We start from the raw sequence: 20,587 nt of genomic DNA, 5'->3' as shown, positions 1-20,587 counted from the left end.
TTTAACATGGGAAAGGGATTCAAACATGATTGATGGGAAAGGGATTGAAATGAGATTGTCCACCTGCAGTCTGAAATGGCCCAGACCAGTAAAAGCTGCCTGTCTAATGCTGCAGGTGATATAGTTGTCTCTTAGATTCTAGAATAGAATAATACAGGACCAAAGAATCCATTCATTTACTATCCAGTTCCTGCAAGAGTGCCTGCAGGGAGGACCGCAATTATTATTATTATTATTATTATTATTATTATTATTATTATTATTCTTCTTCTTCTTCTTCTTCTTCTTCTTCTTCTTCTTCTTCTTCTTCTTCTTCTTCTTCTTCTTCTTCTTCTTCTTCTTCTTCTTCTTCTTCTTCTTCTTCTTCTTCTTCTTCTTCTTCTTCTTCTTCTTCTTCTTCTTCTTCTTCTTCTTCTTCTTCTTCTTCTTCTTCTTCTTGAAACCTTTATTGGCATATCAAACGATTAACAATTGTACTTTACAATTGACATGACAATTTGCATAACACTCAACAATTTAAACAAGATACCAGAATTATTTAAATTCTGACAGTGTTACTTTAAGGATCTCGGATAAATAACCAGCAACAGCTGCAGTTAAGGAATCACAAACATCACTCATAAACTTGGAGAGAATAATATCAGAGGGGATAAGGTCAGAAGGGATCCAAGAATCAAGGTAATGATTCCGAATATCAAAGTGTGCTGGGCAAAGAAAGAGTATATGAAACAAAAAATCAGGAGTCTCATGACAAAAGAGACAGAGCCTTTTCTCCCATGGAATGTTAAAAAAACGGCCAGAATGAACTGCCGAGGGGAAAATGTTGAGGTGAGCTAACACAATGGCTCGTCTATGTAACGGATTGGTTAATGTATAAAAATAATTAGATGCATGATTAAAGGATGGGGCCAAACCAAGGGAAAGAGGGGACCGCAATTCTTTCTGCTTGACTCTAGCCTGCCATGCAAGGACTGAGATGCTTCCCGGTAGTCCAAACGGCTGGCTAGATGAGTAGTGGGGTCAGCTTGGGTGGCACAGGTCAAACAAGGAACTACTGGACAAAAACCCACTCAAATTTATACTCACATTTTTTTCCTGGTATTACTTCCTGCACTGCTCGTTTAGCTCAGTCATGCCATCAGCAAAGCAAGGAACTTCAATACTCCTGTGCAGTGCATTTATTCAGAATTAAGTTCTGTTGTTACTGTGCACAAAACTGTGACATAATCAACAAAAAGAACACGATAGCTGATGATTGCTAATGTGTGTGGTTGTGCGAACAAAAAAAATAACTGAGAGGCTGGCAAGCTATTAACCCAACATATCTAGGAAAAGACTTGAGTGTCAGTGACATACAAGTTTTCTGTTCCCATCTGAAACTACCATTTGGATGGCAGGCAGGGCCAGATTTATGTATAAGCTAAGCAAGCTACACAGCTTAGGATCTCATGTTACAAGTGTTACCAAAAGGGCTGCTTTATATAGGGGAATAATTACAGTGCCCTTATTGGAACCTCAGGATCGCAGGCTGGATAACAAGACGGCGTAATGCGGAGAAATTCCTTTTTTAGCTTAAGGAGGAGACAGAGAGAGAGAGAGAGAGAGAGAACTTTTTAATACAAGATTAGATTTTTATTACAAAAGCACACAGGTAAACATAATGCACATGGAAAAATGATATGTTTCTAGTACTTGTATCGAGTGTACCTAACTTATGGTGGTTGCATGTGAGCAGTATTTGGTGCATCTGAGGAAATCAGGAAAAGGGAAATTTGTAGGGAAGGATTTTAGGGGTCCCTGGTCTGCTAAACCCGTTGCTAACTAAAGATGGGGAGAGAAGGGGAGAAATAGGTGGGAAAGAAGAAGGGAAAGAGTTCCAGACGCATATAGTTACCTGTCCTGAAAAGCAGTTGGATGGGGGGGGGGGGTGGAAAGTCCTATGGAGGACCCTCACAACACAGATGTGTTGTGTCCTTGGAGAGAGAGAGAGAGAGAGAGAGAGAGAGAGAGAGCACATTGCAGCCTTCTCTTAAAAGGGTTTTTGCTGACCCAGAGCTGGGCTGGGCGCTGAGCTGGGGGAAAACTGCCACCCACCAGGGTGTTTGGGGTCAGGATGTCCCTTATCAGCGAAATTCAATGCGTCTAATGGTTGGCTTCCTAGCTAGGGGAACTTACACAATAAGCAGTGATTAAGTTAAACAATACGACACTAGGAGACACTTAAGCAACGATTTACTCTTTAGACTTTGTTGCTGGGAGTCTTCCTCCCATGCTGTGTGCATGGAGAGGTGGAGGCTGTGTAAACTTGTGACTTTACCAGGATTTTTGGAAATTGGGCCTGTGAGAAATTTGGCCTGTAACTAGATATAAAATCACAACTAAGGAAAAAGGGGATTTTCACGTAACACAAGGGCCCTGGATAAAGTTTTTAAATATGTTAATTTTGCTATTTGTCATGAAACAAATTATCTAACCTTAGTAGGTTGTGACCCACAATAGATAGTGTGCATACCCGTCGTATATAGCAGTGAAATGAATGGGGACCCACCTGAAATGGGCTTGCGACCCACCTAGTGGGTCCTGACCCACAGTTTGAGAAACACTGGTATATAGTATACTGTGGCCCAAGGTGGTTCATACTAGATGCACCATCACCATTTTACTTATTATTTTTTAAGGGAAAAAAAGAATAGGAAAAAAAGAGAATAGGAAAAAAGCAAGGGATGGAGAGTTGGAGAAAGCAAAGGAGAAAAAGAAAGAAGGGTACAGGTAAAAAAAAACAAAAAACACTAGAGTGTTTCCCATGCTACACCTGTTACCCTGCACATCCCTGATCTTGTCTGATCTCGGAAGCTAAGCAGGGTCAGGCCTGGTTAGTACTTGGATGGGAGACCGCTTGGGAATACCGGGTGCTGTAGGCTTATACCATAGTCTTTCGAGACTGAAGGTTGCCAACCAGGCTAGGCCTATGATGAGCAGATCCCAGGTACAGTAGGATAATAACCTTGCTGTCGCTTAACTTTTTCAAAATACATCACAAACATTGCCTCAGCACTCCTAACAACAAGCCTATAGAATAGGTCAGCATTGTTATTTCCATTTCAGGAGAGCAGGCAGAAGTGGAGGTATAGGGGCTAACCTTAAGAGCACTCACAAGAATTCATGGCTGATATAAGATTTTGACTTGGGACTTCCCATCTCCTTCTTTTGATCTCAGTTTATCTAGGTTACACAATCTTGTGTGAAAAGCCACTTCTGTTCACTCTCAGCCAACAGATGGGGTTGTTTGCCACATGAATTCTGCCACGCAAGATCATAGGTCAGGGTGGAGCAGAGAATGAGAGGGGCTTGTTGTTGGCCTCATGCTATTTGCTATCCTACTGCAATCCTGTGCTCCTAGACCAAAGTGTCTAGGTCCTATAAAGTCAAGTGTGTGGCTGTGACTGCACTTGAAAATGAAGTAGAACCAAGCACACACTTTTCTCTGGGGTGCCCTTCCGAGTAAGGAAAGCATTTTGGTGCATTAGCTCTGCATAACCTTCCTTCAGCACCTGCATTGCTGTAGTGGGATTGATCCATGATGCAGTGAGCCTGCCAAGAGTGCAGCAGTGCTCATTAGTGCATGGCTGAAAATGCATTACTCAGCTGAAGGCAGCAGCTCTACATATTCACTTCCATAATGATGAGGACTGCACAAGTTGTCTCCTTTTTCATCATAAAGACAACAAAAGATATCGGAGGAATGACAGCCTGATAAAACATTGAAAGAAGGCCAACTGCAATCCTAGGCATGACTACTCAGAAGAAAGTTCCAGTGTGTTCAGTTATACAATCCTGTATAGCAGTGGTTCTCACACATTTAGCACAGGGACCCACTTTGTAGAATGAGAATCTGTCAGGATCCACCGGAAGTGGTGTCAAGACTAGAAGTGACATCATCAGGCAGGAAAATTTTTAACAATCTGGGGTTGCAATCCTACCCACACTTACCCAGGCGTAAGTCCCATTTACTATCATCGTTAAAAGAATATACGTAGCAGCTTGTTAACAGGACAGGTCTATAACATTTCCCCAAATGCAGTCACATACCATGGTAGTTTCAAGTCTAATATATTAAAAATAAAACATTGAAATGAATGGGGGCCCACCTGAAATTGGCTGGCAACCCACCTAGTGGGTCCCAACCCAAAGTTTGAGAAACATTGCTAGATAGGATTGCAGCCAAACTACCATTTTAGAATTGAAACTTAAAGCGTTTTTAAAATCATCAACTTGGAACTGTTGATTTGACTTTGTCCAACCTCTACACATGCCAGTTCTGGACATAATGCAAGGGGCTGGTTTTGACCTTTAAGCCCTTTACAGTTTGGGGCCAGATATTTAAGGGATCATTTGAGATGACATCACCTGAGGGGTTCCTGGTGCAAGTGCTGCCTCTGGCCAAGGTCAGACTGGTAGCAACAAGGAACAGGGCCTTCTCTGAAGTGACATCGCAATTACAGAATTCCTTCCCATTTGAACTGTTGCCCACAAAGCCAAAAACTTTCCATTCCTGTTCAGCTTTCCTCTGTAGTTGTTTCAGTAGCCTCTATTCTTATAATCTCTTTTGTCCCTGAGCTTCTAGTTATGCCATCAATTCTTGGTTTTGGTTGTCTCATGTTTTTTAGATTCTTTGAGTGCCCTAAAGTTGAGGGGAAAGGTGGGCTATAAATATTTTAAAACAGGAAGGAAAAGCAGCTCCACAGCCAAGGGCTAAAGCACACAAGTGAGCCTGTGGTTTAAACAGAAACAGAAATCCCCTCCCAACAAGTACAGTACTTTATTTTTGGTGGGACATGTGTGGACCTCGACAATGACGAATCTGGTAAAGATTCCAAATTAATCAGTTTGGTTGAATCATTTTCAGTGAGGCAGAGAGAGGGCCATGTTCAATATCACTACATCTTGGAAGGTTAGAGCATACTGAATATTAAAGATGCGTGCAACAGTGAAAACCCAAAATTAGTTCTTGATTAAATAGGATTGGATTATGTGTACACCAGCTGTTGTTTCTGGGATATGTCCCAGGATGTGCTGGAAATGCAGTCCACATGTGGTCCCATCTGGACTCATTGATTAGGGCTCCATTTCCAAGTTTTATTGCGACTATCAGGGGGTTTAGCAAAGAGGCACAAGCTTCCCTGCAGCATTCCTGGAATGCTGGAATTCCTGGAAACATGTGGCTGAACATGCATAAGTTTATGCCCAATGCAAGCAAAGTTTGCACCAAGTTCCTCCTTTCTGGATCTGCTATCCACAAGATGTTCTTTTCTTATTCCGAAAGCTCATGACTGTGAAGTCCAATGGATGCTGGCAGTCTGCAGCTTAGGACTGTATCAGAGAAACACCACACCAACATAAATGGCTCTTTTCCTTGAGGGTATGCAGTTTCACTCTTGGGCACAGATTCTTTCATGCATGCAACTCCAAGGCTGCATTCAATAGTTTTTCCTCTAACAGGTTTCAAGGGGGGAAATGAAGGGCACCAAGAACAGTTTTACCTTTTTGCTGTCAATGTTCTCTACTAAAACCCTCCCTCGTGTCTTGCTCAGTCTAAGCAAGCTGTACACAAATATTTATATACAGCAAGGAGGGATTTCTGATATAACCATTGACATACTAGTGCACACCATTGATCTGTATGGGGTGCGACTGCTGTAGTAACACCAGCACCAAAAAAACAAAAAAAAAAAACAACCCAAGGTGTTTTATGGGAAGTAGTCTAAACTGCACACCCGGCCTTTGATAATTGGGAAAGGCTGTTTTTGCCAGAACATTTGCACTGGTTTCATCTCTACAGATGAGATACAGGTCATCTTCCACCCCCAAGTATACCAATTCTGCCCCTTAGTTTCATATGGAAATGACCTGAAGTAGGATTGGCTACCAGGGTTAGCTCTCAGGGTTAGCCTAGATTGCTCTTGCACACTGAACAGCAGCTTGATCTGCAGAAAATTCCATGGTAGGGGCATCATGACTACAGACGAAGCAGTTGATCAAAGTACAGGAACATGATAAAAAAGTTGGCAACCCTAGAATGAAGCAAAACCCACCCAGCCAGTTCATACTAGACACTCACCAAATATGTATCTTTTAAACATTAAGTTTATTAACATAAATAGTGTTTATAACAAAAGGCACAGGGTTTTTTCAGCTATAAACAATGGAAAAATATTTACAATTTGCACATAATAGCAAGTGCACAATTGGTCTTTTTTTTAAATTTTCCCTCCCCTTTCCCTCAGTTATCTTTATTAAAAATTTCATCTGTTTTTCCTTCCTCACAACGAGGTCCATTCTACAAACATCAGGTTAAAAGTTTAACAACAACAACTCAGCAACATGAAACATTTTCTTTTTTTCAGATCACAACAGTGTTACTAACTTCTTCATACTGGATAACAAAATAGGGGTAGCTCTGATCGTCATTGAAAATGACAAAGATCTGAGGCTCAAAATAGTTGTCCACACAAGAGTCATACAGGTCACTGGTGATGCTCCCAGGGTTCACTGGGGGAGGTCTCCTCATGGTGTGGTTGCCAACAGTGTATCTTCCTGTCAATACTTTGGCCAGAAACATGTAATGGATTCCTTTGGGTGATCGCTTGGAGAAGTTGTGCGAGTAGCTTGCCTTCCGGGCAAAGTAACTGCCTTGCCCGTACATGGTGGCATGCTTCCCACACACCCGAGGGTCAAAGTTGTGCTTGCAGATTCCATCAACCACATCCTGTGAGGTCCCATGAAACAAGTGTCTTTCATTCATTATCTTGTCAAGTCCTGTCATCTTTTTAGACATATATTCCTTTTTCCTGGAAAAAAAACCCAACACAAAGAAACATGAACCTTCAAATGTTAAGTATCACTGAGCATATTCATAAGAGCAAATGTCAGTTAGCACAAATGTCAGTTATCAGATCCTTGAGTTGATCTGGGAAAAAAGCCAGAAAATGCTTCTTCATGCTGTGTGTGTGGGAATTAGAGGCCTCAAGAATGTGCTGAGGGTACTAAAGCCATAGGGATTCTAACCTTCACCCCTAGGTTGCTGCTCTGATGTCCTTAAGGGTGCAGTTTTCAAACTCTCCGGGAGTTTGAAAAGCGCAGTAAGTACTTGCAGGAGAGGGGAGGGAGAAGCAGCAACAAGATCCCCAGGATCACATCGCTCAGGGAGGCTGCAGGAACTGGATGTACTCACCAGTCCCTGCAGCAGCATCCCAGGGTGCGGGGAGCCCCGCGCGAGCATCAGCAGGGCTCCCCAGCCTGCAGAAACAGGTTTCTATGGGGTTTCATGATGAAACCGAAGTGACCATTTTTCTCTTTTTTTAGACTTATGGAGGCATGGGCAGTGCTGCAGAGGATTCCCCAGATCCCCTAGGACTGCAGTGCTGGTGGCAGGTAAGTGGAAAACCCCCTCCCACCCCTGGGGATCATGATGCTGCCTTCCCCCCTTCCGCGCAACAAGTTAAAGTGCTCCCAACAACCCTGTAGGGGTTTCAAATAGAACTTTTGGCTCAAAGTTGGAAGTTGTGGAGGGGAGGTAAAGCCTCCCCCTGCTTGATTCCACTGCTCATTTCAATGGGAGTGTACCTTCCAGTGGCTGCCATCTTTTATTTCCCAGAATCCCCTTACATCTGCACTACAGTTGATGGATATACAGTTATGAGGGACTTCTGGGGAAAAAATGTTCCAACAGGAGAAGTACCACTGCTGCCGCTATCCAATTTGACCTCCCTCAATATTCCCACTACCACCAATAATATTCCCACCACACCACTTGCACATGAGGCAATGAAATAGGAAGGCCATTTTGGACCAGTCTGCAAGCGTTTAGCCCTCTCACCCCCACAACAATAAGCTCAAGTTCAGCAACAGAAGAAAGTAAGAGGGCTTCCATTTGCTCCACCTCTCTGTGATGCTGCACAGATCATGTGCAAACCTATTACTGGGACTGCAATGAAGCCACTCCTGTTCTTTTCTCAACACTTAGATCCATCCAAAGGAAGCAACTGCTGACTATGGAACCCCTAAGCTACTCAGGTCCAACAAAAGAACTTCTCATACACTATTATGAACTTTTTGTTCCACCTGTCCACTCAATAGACAGAGCAGACAAGGCAGCTGCCTTCAAATAAAATGAACACAATGCACAACCGTTAACATCTCAAAACAGCAACAAATAGGAGTATTAGGAGAGCCCTAACTCAGACAGTAAACACAAACAACAAGTGTCAAAAGCAAAAACTTGCTGAACAAACAAGGCCTTTCCCACCAATCTCCGTAAACAGTAGGATCACACGGGAGAAGAGAATTCCTTAGCCATCTTGGCACCAGGCTTTTTTTAGAGCTTGAGAACCTGGACTTTGAACTGAGCCCAGCAATGGACCTAGTAGCCACTGAAGTAAGCACAAAAGTGGAGTCAGTGTGCCCATAAAATGGACCCTGGCCAACATATTTTCCCTTTTGCCAACAGAATAAATCTTTGTACAGTTTAGTTCTGGGCTTATTTCAGTATTCAGCAGGAGTTAAACCACCAAATACTTGTATCTTCAGAGTAGATCCAACTTGATGCAACTGCTACCCATTTTTAAGAACCAGGTTTGATCTACCTTGTTTTAGTAACAAAGCCACATTTCACAACTGGCCCTCCAACAACTTTTTCCCATAAAAAAACAGAAGGAACGCAATTAATAAAAGGACATTTCTAAACCTTGGCTCACCTCTTGTATTTCTCCCACAAAAACTGGTTTTGAACTCGCAGGATTTTCAAAATTCTGTATTTGGTTTCTGGCACAGTCTTATGAAAGAGATTATAAATGGTTCTGTAGCTTTTGTCGTCCTTTGAAACAGGCACTTGAATGAAGTCCTGAACCGGGTCCATGTTAATCCAAGTTTCAGGATAGAAGTTTGGGGAGGTAACAGCAGTTGGTGACAAAACATGATTGGAGATGGATTCATTTGGTACCGCAGGTACTGAAAGGTTGCCACCAAGAGTTCTAGTTTGTGAAGAAATAAAAGAAGATGAGAACAGGTTCATATGACAATCTAAATAAATTGTGTGCTAGGGGAGAAATTATACTCAGGTGGTTTATTTATACATCCTGAGGGCTATTTTCTGAAAACAAAAGTTTGATAGAATTGTAGCTCCATTAGACATTTTTTTTAAAAGACAGCCAGGGCAGCTCATAAGAGCATAAAAGCCATGCAGGATCAGGCCATAGACCCATCTAGTCCAGCTTCCTGTATCTCACAGTGGCCCACCAATGCCCCAGAGAGCACACAAGACAACAAGAGACCTGCATTCTGTTGCCCTCCCTTGCATCTGGCTCAATGGGAGAATACTGTGGGTGCCAACATCTACTCAAGTATTTTACTTAAATTGTAGCTTAACATTGAGAACACTTCTCGTTAGATGAATATGTTTTTATTGTTTTGCAGTTTTCATTCCCACCCAGGAGGAAAGTGCAGAAAGCAGTGTTGTGTTTTTATTCCAATGGTGCATTTTTCATAAATCATTTTAAAGGTGTACTAAGTAGGTGATATAAGTGGTATACTGTCAGCAGATGCACCAGTCATTACCCATGGACCCCCAGTTCAAATTTAGATTTTCAGGTCACTCAATTCTTTTGACAGATTTTGGGTTTTGTTTATTTTACAAAAATAAGACATGCCAAAAGAGGTGTTGTGTTTTTGTTTCATGATCACCCCCCCCCCCCAAATCACACCATTACATCTATTCAGTTAGATTGGGGTCTCTAAACTTTTTGACTTAGGGCCGCATCAAATACCTGGCACAGTGTCGAGGGTCAGAAAAAAATTAAATACAAAATTTAAGTAAATACATTAGAGATGGAACTTAGATGAGTGAATAAATGAATGGGTTCAAACGTCAAGGATTTCTCCAAGCACCAACACAGCCCGAGAAATAAAGCACACACTTAATTGAACCTCCCACCCCATAAGCACAACTCTGGTTGTGTTTGGTCAACTGGGCCAGAGACTCTCAGGAGATCAGAGGCTGCCCGTGGGCCAAACAGAGGCTCGCCGTGGGCCACATCTGGCCTCTGGCCTGGGGTTTGGAGACTCCTGAGTTAGATTCACCCACACCTGCTGAAACTAAAGTGGATATGCCAAACTCCTAATGAAATCACATGATTACCCTGCATGAATGTGATACTTTAACATAGGGAAGTCTTCCATAATACGCAGAAGTTTCCATTACTTACAGTAGGCATGGCATTAGGATCACACAGGAACGGAAGAGAGGTCTCCCCTTGATTTCTCTTCGAAAACATGCATTTTGCTGGAAACCATCCTTAATGTTCAAGATGTAGCGATTGTGCCATGTAACAAAGCGAACCTCAGCCAATCCTCGGCAATTGGCTTCTTCTATCAATCTTACAACAGGCTGTTTAAACAAGAGAAAAAAAGTCCACTTGATCAAAGCCACCACACTTCATTTTCTACACTTTTTGATATTTCATATAAAAACACCATATATTACTTGCAATAGCACTAGGCACCAGTCCAGAAGCTCTCCTACTTACAACACACACCCCCTGGAACACAATGTGTTTCCAAGTACAGCAATGCCCATGTGCTCTGATCCACTCAGAACATTGGAAGTCTCAGCCTGCCAGTTTCATTCCAAGGGCTGTCAGATTCACTCAGAGCACTGTCAATTTCACTACAGAGCCTCTACAGTGAAGCTCCTGAGGGGCTTCCATAATCAGCAGCATTGGTTTCAAAATGAAGTTGGGGCTGAAAGCGTTCCTTAACTTTAACATTCCTAAACTGATTGTTCATAGAGGAGCTTCTGAATGCATGCAACTCTGCAAGATTATCATTTCTCATTTTGTTTCTCAAATGAATGTCACTGTAAATGAGCAAAAAAAGATTAGCGCTCTCTCTAGAGAAAAACATGCACCATTTAAAAATATTTCATGAAAGTAGATGGTTAGCATTGTGGAGAACATTAAAATGCTGCCAATAAAAAATACCACAAGGTGTAGTTTTCTGGGAACATATATGGATTTTGCAGCAATCACTCCACCCAGTATCTTATTGGGTAATGCACCAAGGGATTTTCATCATTCAAGAGAATGATGCAGCCTTTGGGAGTCTTTGGGGTTGAAAGACCTTATCATAGAAGGGAAGAAGCAGGTAAGAAGGACTTCTGACCGACATTAGTACAGTGGCTTGAATTCTAGATTCAAGTTGAAGAGACGAGGCAAGTACAGCAGATGAGGTAGGGAACTAAAGAAAGAGGCAGCAGCCCAAGAGAAGCAGGATAGAAGAGTTATAGGAAGGATAAGTCTGAGAGGGGAAAGAAAGAAAAAGATAAGGGGGAGAGCAAATAAGAAGTGGAACTAGAGCTGCAGAAAGGAATGAAAGACTGATCTTCACAGGCAGGATTGAAATAACTGACCAAGTCTTCAGCTGTAAATCTCTAGCCTATATATGGTCAATTTCCTTGAAAAGCATTTTTCATGTAATCCGGATATTACTTTCTATAGCATCTGCAAGAGGGATCTGAAGGCCTTAGGAGTGGACCTCAACAAGTGGGAAACCCTGGCCTCTGAGCGGCCCGCTTGGAGGCAGGCTGTGCAACATGGCCTTTCCCAGTTTGAAGAGACACTTGGCCAACAGTCTGAGGCGAAGAGGCAAAGAAGGAAGGCCCATAGCCAGGGAGACAGGCCAGGGACAGACTGCACTTGCTCCCAGTGTGGAAGGGATTGTCACTCCCGAATCGGCCTTTTCAGCCACACTAGACGCTGTTCCAGAACCACCATCCAGAGGTGATACCATAGTCTTTCGAGACTGAAGGTTGCCAACTACTACTACTTTCTATAGCACTTGGCAATGTATAGAGCACTTATTTTCATTTCTCCTCCCAATGTGACCAAGGTCAACCAGCAAGCTTCATGACTGGGTAGAGATTTGAGCTTTTGTCTTCCCCAGTGTTGGGGGCATAATCCTGGCAATCTGTATGCAGGAAACCCACCTCTGAATATTCTCTCCAGCCAAAATGATCCCTGCAGAAGTACTTCCAAATTGTGTAGTAGTTAGAGTTGGCATTGGTGCTTGAACACAAAGGTGTGGATAGTCTTCTCAATTGGTCAAATTCCGTTGTATCATAGAAATTCAATCCATTCAAGTCTACTAAAAATTCATGGCCACTGGGGAAGAAGAAAAGAACAGTGTTATGCATGCAGGTAACTCAAGAACAGATTGGGAGCTGCATCATTTCAGCAGGACCAAGTTCACCAATTCTGCTGTCTGCAGACTGAACTTGACCAAGTTCTGTGTGGGAAGAGAGACAAGACCACCAAACAGGCTAGTTAGAGTAGGCAGATTAAGGCCAAGTTGAATTTGCCTATCCTTGCTCCACTTTGAGCAATACCAACCCTAGATACAAAAGAACGGAATCTTGTGTTTTCAAAAAGATGGCCAGCTTCAACTACTCTAGACCAGCAATCTCCATACTGGAGACAGCTATGTCTCAAAAAAGTCATCTCCATCCCAAGCACAGCTTACCGTTCTGCCATGGCACCGCATTTCTTTCAAGTCGATCTTGGCACAGGGGTGGTCTGGGCAGTCACATCTACTGCCCAGCATCCCAGAAGGCTGTGCAACAGGATGTCTGGGCAGACACAACTGACCAGAGCCCCTTGTGCCAGGATCAGGTTGAAAAAGCATGGTGCCATGACAGAACAGTAAGTACCACTCACCAGGAGGGGGCTTTTTCTAAATCCTAGATCCAGTCCACAGGCCAGTGTTTAGAAAGCCCTGCTCTAAAACAGTGGTTTTCAAAACTTTCTAGCACTGGGGCCCACTTTTTAGAATGACAAAAAACGTTGCTGTTGGGACCCACTGGAAGTGACATCAATCTGGAAGTGATGTCATAGCCAGAAGTTATAGCAATTTTGGCTGATCTCAGCTTACATTTGAAGCCTACGGTTCCATTACATAGTACACTCATGCTGCTATTTTGCATAGCTCTGAATTCAGACATTCCAGTTCAGAAGTCAAAGCAGAATGCAGACCCGGATCCTTCTCCAACCGTACAGCCCTCCCTCCTTTCCAGCATCCCATCTTCCCACCTATTCAGAGCAAAGCACCACACCTCTCTCCCACTGGGAATCCGCCCTGCCCAGCAGCTCTATACCCTGAATTTTCAATGGAGGTTGAGCTAGGTGCTATGCCACCCACCTGTAATTGGCTTACGGCTGACCTAGTGGGTCCTCACCCACAGTTTGAGAAACACTGCTCTAGACAGTATACCAGAGAACTGTCCTAGAGTGATCTACTCCCTTTTCCTTCACTCTCTCATGCATTCTCCTCTGAGGTTATACAGCTTCCACTTGCCCTGAACTGTGCAGACTCTTAACTACTGTTGAGCTTTTTAGTTATCATTTGGATGCAATACTCTAAGTCAGAAGAACCAGGTATACATGCCCCCACCTCTACCAACTTTACCTCGCAAAAGCCTGCAAGATATTAAGCTACCATTTACAGCAAGGGGAGAATTATAAGATTTAACAAGGTAGAGTTCAGGTATACAGTAAGGCAGAGCAAACAATGCACACAACATTCTCGGCAAAAGTGCCATTTCCTGAGAAAAAGGCAGCCAAAACACCCTCCATAATGCTGCACTCCCAGCCTTAAGAATTAGTTCTTCTATAAAGGAAAGTGGGCAATGCTGCAAGCCCCTTTCCTCACTTCTACTGCAAGACCTCAAGCTCCATCCTACTTATCCACAACTGTTAAAAGTGAGAGATGGATTGTACTTTAAGTTGGTAATTATCAAGAACAGCAGAGGGTGAACAGAGGCAGTGACTGTGTATTCCAGTAGTTTGGGGAAAGGAAAGAAAGACAATACCCTCAAACTGCAATAACTGGAACAAAACCTTTGCATGTTTAACCTACAGAGATGGTTTTTTGGCGATAATGAATAAAAATACATACCACTTTCTGCTCTTCTAACACTGAAATCTATGAAAATCAAACTGTTTCACCCATCTCTACCTGTAGATTTCTAGCCAACAAACCCAATCACATTCATGGACTCATCAGGAGCCTGTGCAGAAGTTTCCAGAGAGAAACACCTTTGTACCTTTACGTGACAAATGTACACCTACTTGTGACAAGCAGAGATCTATCTGTTCCAATCCAGCACACCAATATGTAATCCGTATCTGTCTGTGAGCCTTAGTTCCCAGCAAGAAATTAATTGATGACTCTTTTGCAAGAGCTAATATTTCACAAATGGGGAACTATAAGTGTATCAAGATTTAGGGGTGACACATCTGTTCCTGGTTAACCCATTTGAAACTTTTCCCACAGTACAAAGTAAAGAAGCCAAGACAGTCCTAAAGAACCACAGGAAGTCTGATTTAAGGATATGTGACTTATGGACAGCCATGCCTGAGCTTTTGTGACAGCATGGATCTGGCAAGAGTCAGATGGATGGCTGCTTCACTGTTTTTGCAAAGGTGCAGTCTGGGTGGGCTCAAGGTTTCATGCCTGTGTGATAGCGCTGCTTCAATTTATGGTGGTTCTGACTTCTGGAGAAATGTCTAGAACAGAACCTGTACCAGTTTTCCCCAATGATGAGTAGAGGCAGTCTAAAATGGTTCTTTTTTTTTTTAAATGGATGGCAGTGTTATCCTAAGAAGTGCTGAAAGCACTGAAGTGTTTTTATTCCAAATTAGTATTTTAATCAATTTTAAAGCATTTTTATCAAGTGTAATCATTGACATAGGTGATGTATATGTGTTATGCCTGTGGCTGGCGGCAGACCTAGCACAGGAATAAAACCAGCATAAAACATCTCTCTCTCATCCCCCTCCCCCCCAAAGAGCACAACTACATAGTCAACTACTTGAATTAAACTTACAGGAGTCATTTAAGATTTGCATGCTACTTGTATGTACAACTATAATGAACCCAATGCTGCCAAACATAAGCAAATTAAAACATTGCCAAATTGAAGCATTAAGATAGCAGCTTGAACCAACAGGAGTTAACATAGCATTGAATTGCTATGGAAACTGGGTTCAAGTGCAGGGAAACACACCAACGTAGCCAGGAACCATTAAACATTTGCTTACTTATGAGCAGGCACAAATGTGTATCTCATTTTCACTTTCCATACAGTTCAATACATTTATCAGCTTGGAGGGAGGTACTTTTGAGTGTTTCAGGGGGGGCCTGTGTTCATCAGATTGGGGCACTTCTGATGCCACTGCATCCTTCTTGGCCTGCCCTTTCCAATGGACTAAGGCACGGTCTCCAATTAGCTTAGAAACAAGAAAGTTTATGGAAATGGCTTCAGCGCAGGTTTGGTGAGAGGACATTCCCAACACAGGACAGCGCAGGTTTGGTGAGAGGACATTCCCAACACAGCGTTCAGTGGGGCTTACACCCAGAAAAACGTGTATATGATTGTAGCCTTCACGTAGTTTCAACTAGACATGGCTTGCATTTCACAACAGTCATGTTCAGATTGCTGAACAGGTCATCCGACTGGTTAAACAGACTCGCATACCAGTTTTGCCTTGTGATGATGGTGAGAAAGTTTAGTGAAACTTGAAGTTTCCTAGATTTATAGGATATGTTCATGATTTCCAGCTTTTCAACAGTCAATGAAAAGTTTTCAAAATCCGATTCTACAGTAACATGTTGCATCTATAGGCTGGTCTTCTGAAGGATTATAGAGGATGCATTTTTAAAACAGCCAGATCTCAGCTACAGGATAGCATTTGAAGTACATATGTGCAATATGTTTATATAGCCACAGGAATGATTTCTAAAAAGCTACTGTAAAGATATGAAAGATGGTTGGAATTGCTTCTGGGCATTTGCTGACTGCAGCATCCTCAAGGTCTATTATTTAATCCAAGCCATTTAAACTGTTTCCAAGTCAATGTACAATCATTTTACAGAGGTTCTCCAAATGCAGCTGTGAATATTAGCTGTGAATGGCAGCATCTAGTGAGATATTTGAAAAGCTGTGTCTCACTGAAGTGCAGGAGCACAATCCACTGTGCATATCATATACCCTTGAGAGCTGCCAGCAACATAAAAGGTATTATGAGTGGAGAAGCACACACATTGATGCACATCACTGGTGTAAAATAGCATTTCTGCTCAGCCAAATACTAACACAATTCATGAATATCGATGTTGAAAGTACTGAAAACTTAACACTCTATGATAAGTTTAGCAATATCAAAATTCTATGCATAAACCTGTCTTATTACCTGTCATAAATTATGCATTCTGCATGCATTACCATGCATAAATCTGTCATAAACCTGTCTTAAAGGCTGTCTTATTACCACCATAGATGTTTACAGCTGATTTCCACTGAGCTGATCAGCTCAAAATGAATGTTGTCCCAACATCATTATTAAGAAGAAGCAGACATGCTTGCCTGGACACTGCCTAATTTTCTTGTAAGAGGCAGAAAGTGTCCTTTGTTCTACATCTCATAGCCTATTTTAATCGTGGTGTTGTTGTCACTTCACCACCAGTCTTCCAATCCGTTCACATCTGCGATCCACATTTTATACACATCTGCACATATTAACTTGCTATGTATAAGTTCACTTTAAACCAAGTTTATTGTATTTATGTACTGACTTGAGCAGCCAGAGTTAACAGCCTGCTCAAATTTCTACCAAAGCAAGCCACTGTGGCAAAGTAGAACTGATTCTTCGGTTCAAATTTTGTGGCTTTGCTCAGCCACAAAGCTCACGGGGGGGCCACGCTCTGTGGCAGTTATTTCCCCTCAAACTAGCTTACCCCACAAGGTTGTTGTGGTAGCAGGTAGGCCATATGAGTTGCCCCAAGATCTTTGGGATAAAAATGCAATAAAATAAACTTCCAGCATCCCTACAAAGCTTTGTCCACAAGACCAAGTCATCTGGTCTATGAGAATTAGTAATAAATCACCGGCAACATATTCTGCTAAGTAATACGTAAGAACTGTCTGCATTTTGTCAGTCATTTCAAAAAACAGCAATAGCTCCAACATCATTTATTTTAGAAATTTCACTCCAGCACTCTTTGTCCAGCCAATCGGCACCAGTTTCTTCCTTCTCCTATAGAAGGAGTCTTCAGACTTTTTGGCCAGAGGGCCGCATGAAATATCTGGGGCAGTGCTAAGGGCCGGAAGAAAATTTAAATATAAAATTTAAATAAATTAGAGCTGGAACTTAGATGAATGAATAAATGAATGAGTGGGCTCATTCACTCAGCCTCTCAGGACACCCTCCAGATGCAATCAGAGCACAGCTCTGGTCATGTTCAGTCGAGTGGGCCAGAGGCTTTCAGGGGACAAGAGGCTGGCCATGGGCCAGATAGAGGCTTGCTGTGGGCCACATCTGGCCCCCGTGCTGGGTTTTGGAGACCTGTCCTATAGGATGGATAGCACTTTGCTTCTGAGGAATAGATCCCCATGCTATTGCTGTATGTGTTCACAATGCTAACTAAGCAATCCTGAAACAATAGAAATGGGAAGCATGTCAATTATTTTCCCCATTCAGCAGCAAAACGAAGTCTACATATTTTACAAATCTAGTGCACGCTGAATAGGAAGTCAGGAATTTAATCTGACAACTGCATTATAGAGACTCAATAACTTTTGATTTGCTTGAATCTGCCCAGATAACTGCAACCTATTTTGTACTCTTTGCAATTTCAGCTTCCAATCCCCAAGGGAGCTGAAATCAGGTTATCATCTCATAATACTGCAGCGAACGCAGCAACCTCTTTGGGAGCTCACCTACGAACTAGCCCTCAAGAGTTCTTACTACTGCTTCACTGCCTGCAGCAAAGTATGAAATACTTTCTAGACAGTCAAGGGACTCCGATAAGAATTCAGAGAGACAAGATTAAGACAGATTCTACACTGGAAAGAACCTTCCGTCATAGACAAAGGAAAAGGACTACTTTAGCTATAGCATGAAATGAGGCAACTCAGTTTAAGTGCTTTATTTTAGTTTATACTATAGTCCACTTTTCAGCCCACCATGGGTTCTGGAGGCAGCTGCCAATGAAAACAGATGCAGCGAGACAACCTTGAAAAGCATAATGCAGTTGGTTGATGCCCACACATGGTGATTTTACTATCTCACTTTCAGGTGGGGAGCTGAAGTAGTGTTAACTTAAGGGCTCTTTCAACAATAATCAATAATTACTGTTAGTCACATTACGATCCCTGCCCTTCCTCCAGGGAGCTCAGGCCTGCACACAAGGTTCTTTCCCTACCTTCATTTGAACTTCATAACCAGGGTAGGAGATTAAGCTCTGAGCTGGTAACTGGCCCCAGATCATCCAGTGAACTGGGTGGCTGAGAAGGATTGTGAAAAACTCTGGCACTCTAGAGCTAGTTTGAACATGACAACATGCTGGCTCTTGGCTGTTGGAGATTCTTGGCAAAAAGGAGACTTAATCCTTTGCTGACAATTAATCTGAAGGTTCTCAGTGGCAGTTTAAAGGGATTGTGGAGGAGGAATTGTGCTGTAAGGGAGTGCATCCTTCAGGGACATGCAGTGGGTGGGGAGGCAGGGGTTCCCCACCAAAGCCCTTTAAAAGCCCCACTACCATGGGAGGTGCTCAGGCACTCTCAACACATGTGCTCCGCGCATGGGTTGTGAATGCTTTGCGCATGGGTTGTGAATGCTTGAGCACCACCCACAGCAGCGGCACTTTTCAAAAGACTCCAGTGAGGAGGCACTGCCTCACCTGCCTCCCCATGCACTGCACATCCCTGGCACCCTTCCAGTTCAGTTCCCACTCATCCTCTTTTGACTGCAGTTTGAAAGGGAGCAAGCAGAATGCTCTCGCTTCCCTCTGGCCTGGCTAACTCCTATCCCCAGATGGGAGAGCATTGCCTGTGCACTGCTCATGTTAGCAACACTGGAAAGCCAGTATGTCTAGTGGTTAGAATACTGGATTATAACTGGGGAGAGCCAAGGAGCAAATCTTTGCTCAGTCATGAAGCTTGCTAGGTACATTTAGGCCAGTCATGCTCTCAGAGCCTTATACCTCAAAAGGTTGCTCTGAGGATAAAATGGGGATGAGGGGACAACAGGGAGGATGTATGCTGCCTTGGAGAGATTTGCTACCAGGCTTCCAAGGCAACATGAAGACAGTCCATACCCAGCTGGACTGGCAGGGGGCCAGAGGAGAAGTTTCAAGCCCAGTATGTTTACATGCCCAATCCCCCCTTTACCAATAGGATTGTGCTACAAGGTCTTTTGAAGCAAGGCGATTCATACTACTGTTTAAAGAGATTACTGGACACAGTGAAATTGATTGAAGGGGATAAACTTTGTGTTCTAGAAGAACTTAAGCATTACCGATTCTAAATGCGAAACAAAGGTTCAGGAAAAAAGAAGATTTCTTGTATTAAGAGAACTGGGGGGGAGTAGAAAATTTGTCTTATTTGACCATATCTTAAGTAAAATTAATGCATCATTGAATGAGAACTGATCAGGATTCCCAGAGCAGTTGTAATAATGAATTAAGAGCCACACAAGCATCTCAAGTTAACTGCGGGCTTCCTAGTCTTACACAGCTAGATCCAGTTTCTCCATGAAACATGACAAAGGTATTCAAAGAGTTAGCTTACTTGGCTTTCAAGTAGATAGGAGGTTATTTTGCCATCTGGAATACTGTGTATGTGTAAATAAACTGACAGTCTTAAGGCATGCATTCCTTCTCTATGCCCCAAATCCATCAGCTACCAACGTAACCTGTACTAACAGGTGAACCTTTGAAACGCCAGGGTGTAACACACCTGTACCATTTAATTTAATAGAAGTTTGGGATAAGCCTAGGATGAGACGCCAGTCAACACTACGTACTAGTCTTAATGTTACAGTCAAGTCGCATCATATTTGTATTTAACTTGTGAATTCAAGCATACTATATACTCTGCAAAAAAGACAAATACAAGAGTTAAATAGCACTGGCAATTTGGTCCGCCATGCCTTAGAGCGAGTGTGAGATGGGAGAATGAATCTTCTGTTCCCAAACAAGTCTTAGTGCAATTTTGGTTTTAAAAAGACTGTGTATTTTTTTGTTTTAAGGTTAATTCTGAGTAAAGGCAAAAACTGTGTATGTGCCAACTTCAGAATCTAACCCTTGCATAAGATGCAACTTGATTGCACTTACTACACATAGACTAGCAATCAGTTTCTTTTTAACACTGTGGGAATAAAGTTCAAGAAGTGGTTTTCTTTTAAAGCCTTTATAGCGGTGAATACAGGTTTTGAAAATGCCTGATGAAGTTTCAAACACCCAAGCGAGACTAGTAATATCTCCACTAATCAACAGTTTCAATGTCTTGCCTAGATCCTTGTCCCACTTCTCCAAATGACTAGCAGGATAATAAAAACATGAGCCGTTTGCATATTGTAAGTTAAATGATGTGACCTAAATTTCTTGGCACAGATTATTCCTTTTTGTTTGAGTACAGTACACAGAGCAAGAGCAACCTGTCAAAGCAAGAAGGCTGACCCCAAATCCACCCCATCCCACG

The 20,587-nt window shown here is 42.6% G+C and overlaps 1 protein-coding gene and 1 pseudogene across 1 annotated transcript in view; one reads left to right on the top strand and one right to left on the bottom strand.

The window, feature by feature from the left end:
- The first annotated feature begins 2,804 nt into the window (after positions 1-2,804).
- Positions 2,805-2,921, top strand: LOC136646370 (5S ribosomal RNA; annotated as a pseudogene).
- A 3,205-nt stretch (positions 2,922-6,126) lies between these two features.
- TIPARP (TCDD inducible poly(ADP-ribose) polymerase) overlaps positions 6,127-20,587 on the bottom strand; it is a 28,310-nt gene continuing 13,849 nt past the window's right edge. The window contains exons 3-6 of the mRNA XM_066621615.1: positions 12,038-12,212; positions 10,260-10,441; positions 8,754-9,029; positions 6,127-6,848 (exon numbers count right to left, since the gene is read on the bottom strand). Of these exons, the coding sequence (XP_066477712.1) occupies positions 6,401-6,848; positions 8,754-9,029; positions 10,260-10,441; positions 12,038-12,212 (1,081 nt within the window). The 3' untranslated portion in view covers positions 6,127-6,400. The remainder of the gene's footprint in view (positions 6,849-8,753; positions 9,030-10,259; positions 10,442-12,037; positions 12,213-20,587) is intronic.

The sequence above is a fragment of the Tiliqua scincoides genome, chromosome 3 (assembly GCF_035046505.1).
Source record: "Tiliqua scincoides isolate rTilSci1 chromosome 3, rTilSci1.hap2, whole genome shotgun sequence".
Classification (NCBI taxonomy): domain Eukaryota; kingdom Metazoa; phylum Chordata; class Lepidosauria; order Squamata; family Scincidae; genus Tiliqua; species Tiliqua scincoides.
Note: the sequence above shows the minus strand (reverse complement) of the source record. Positions and strands in the feature narration are given on the sequence as shown.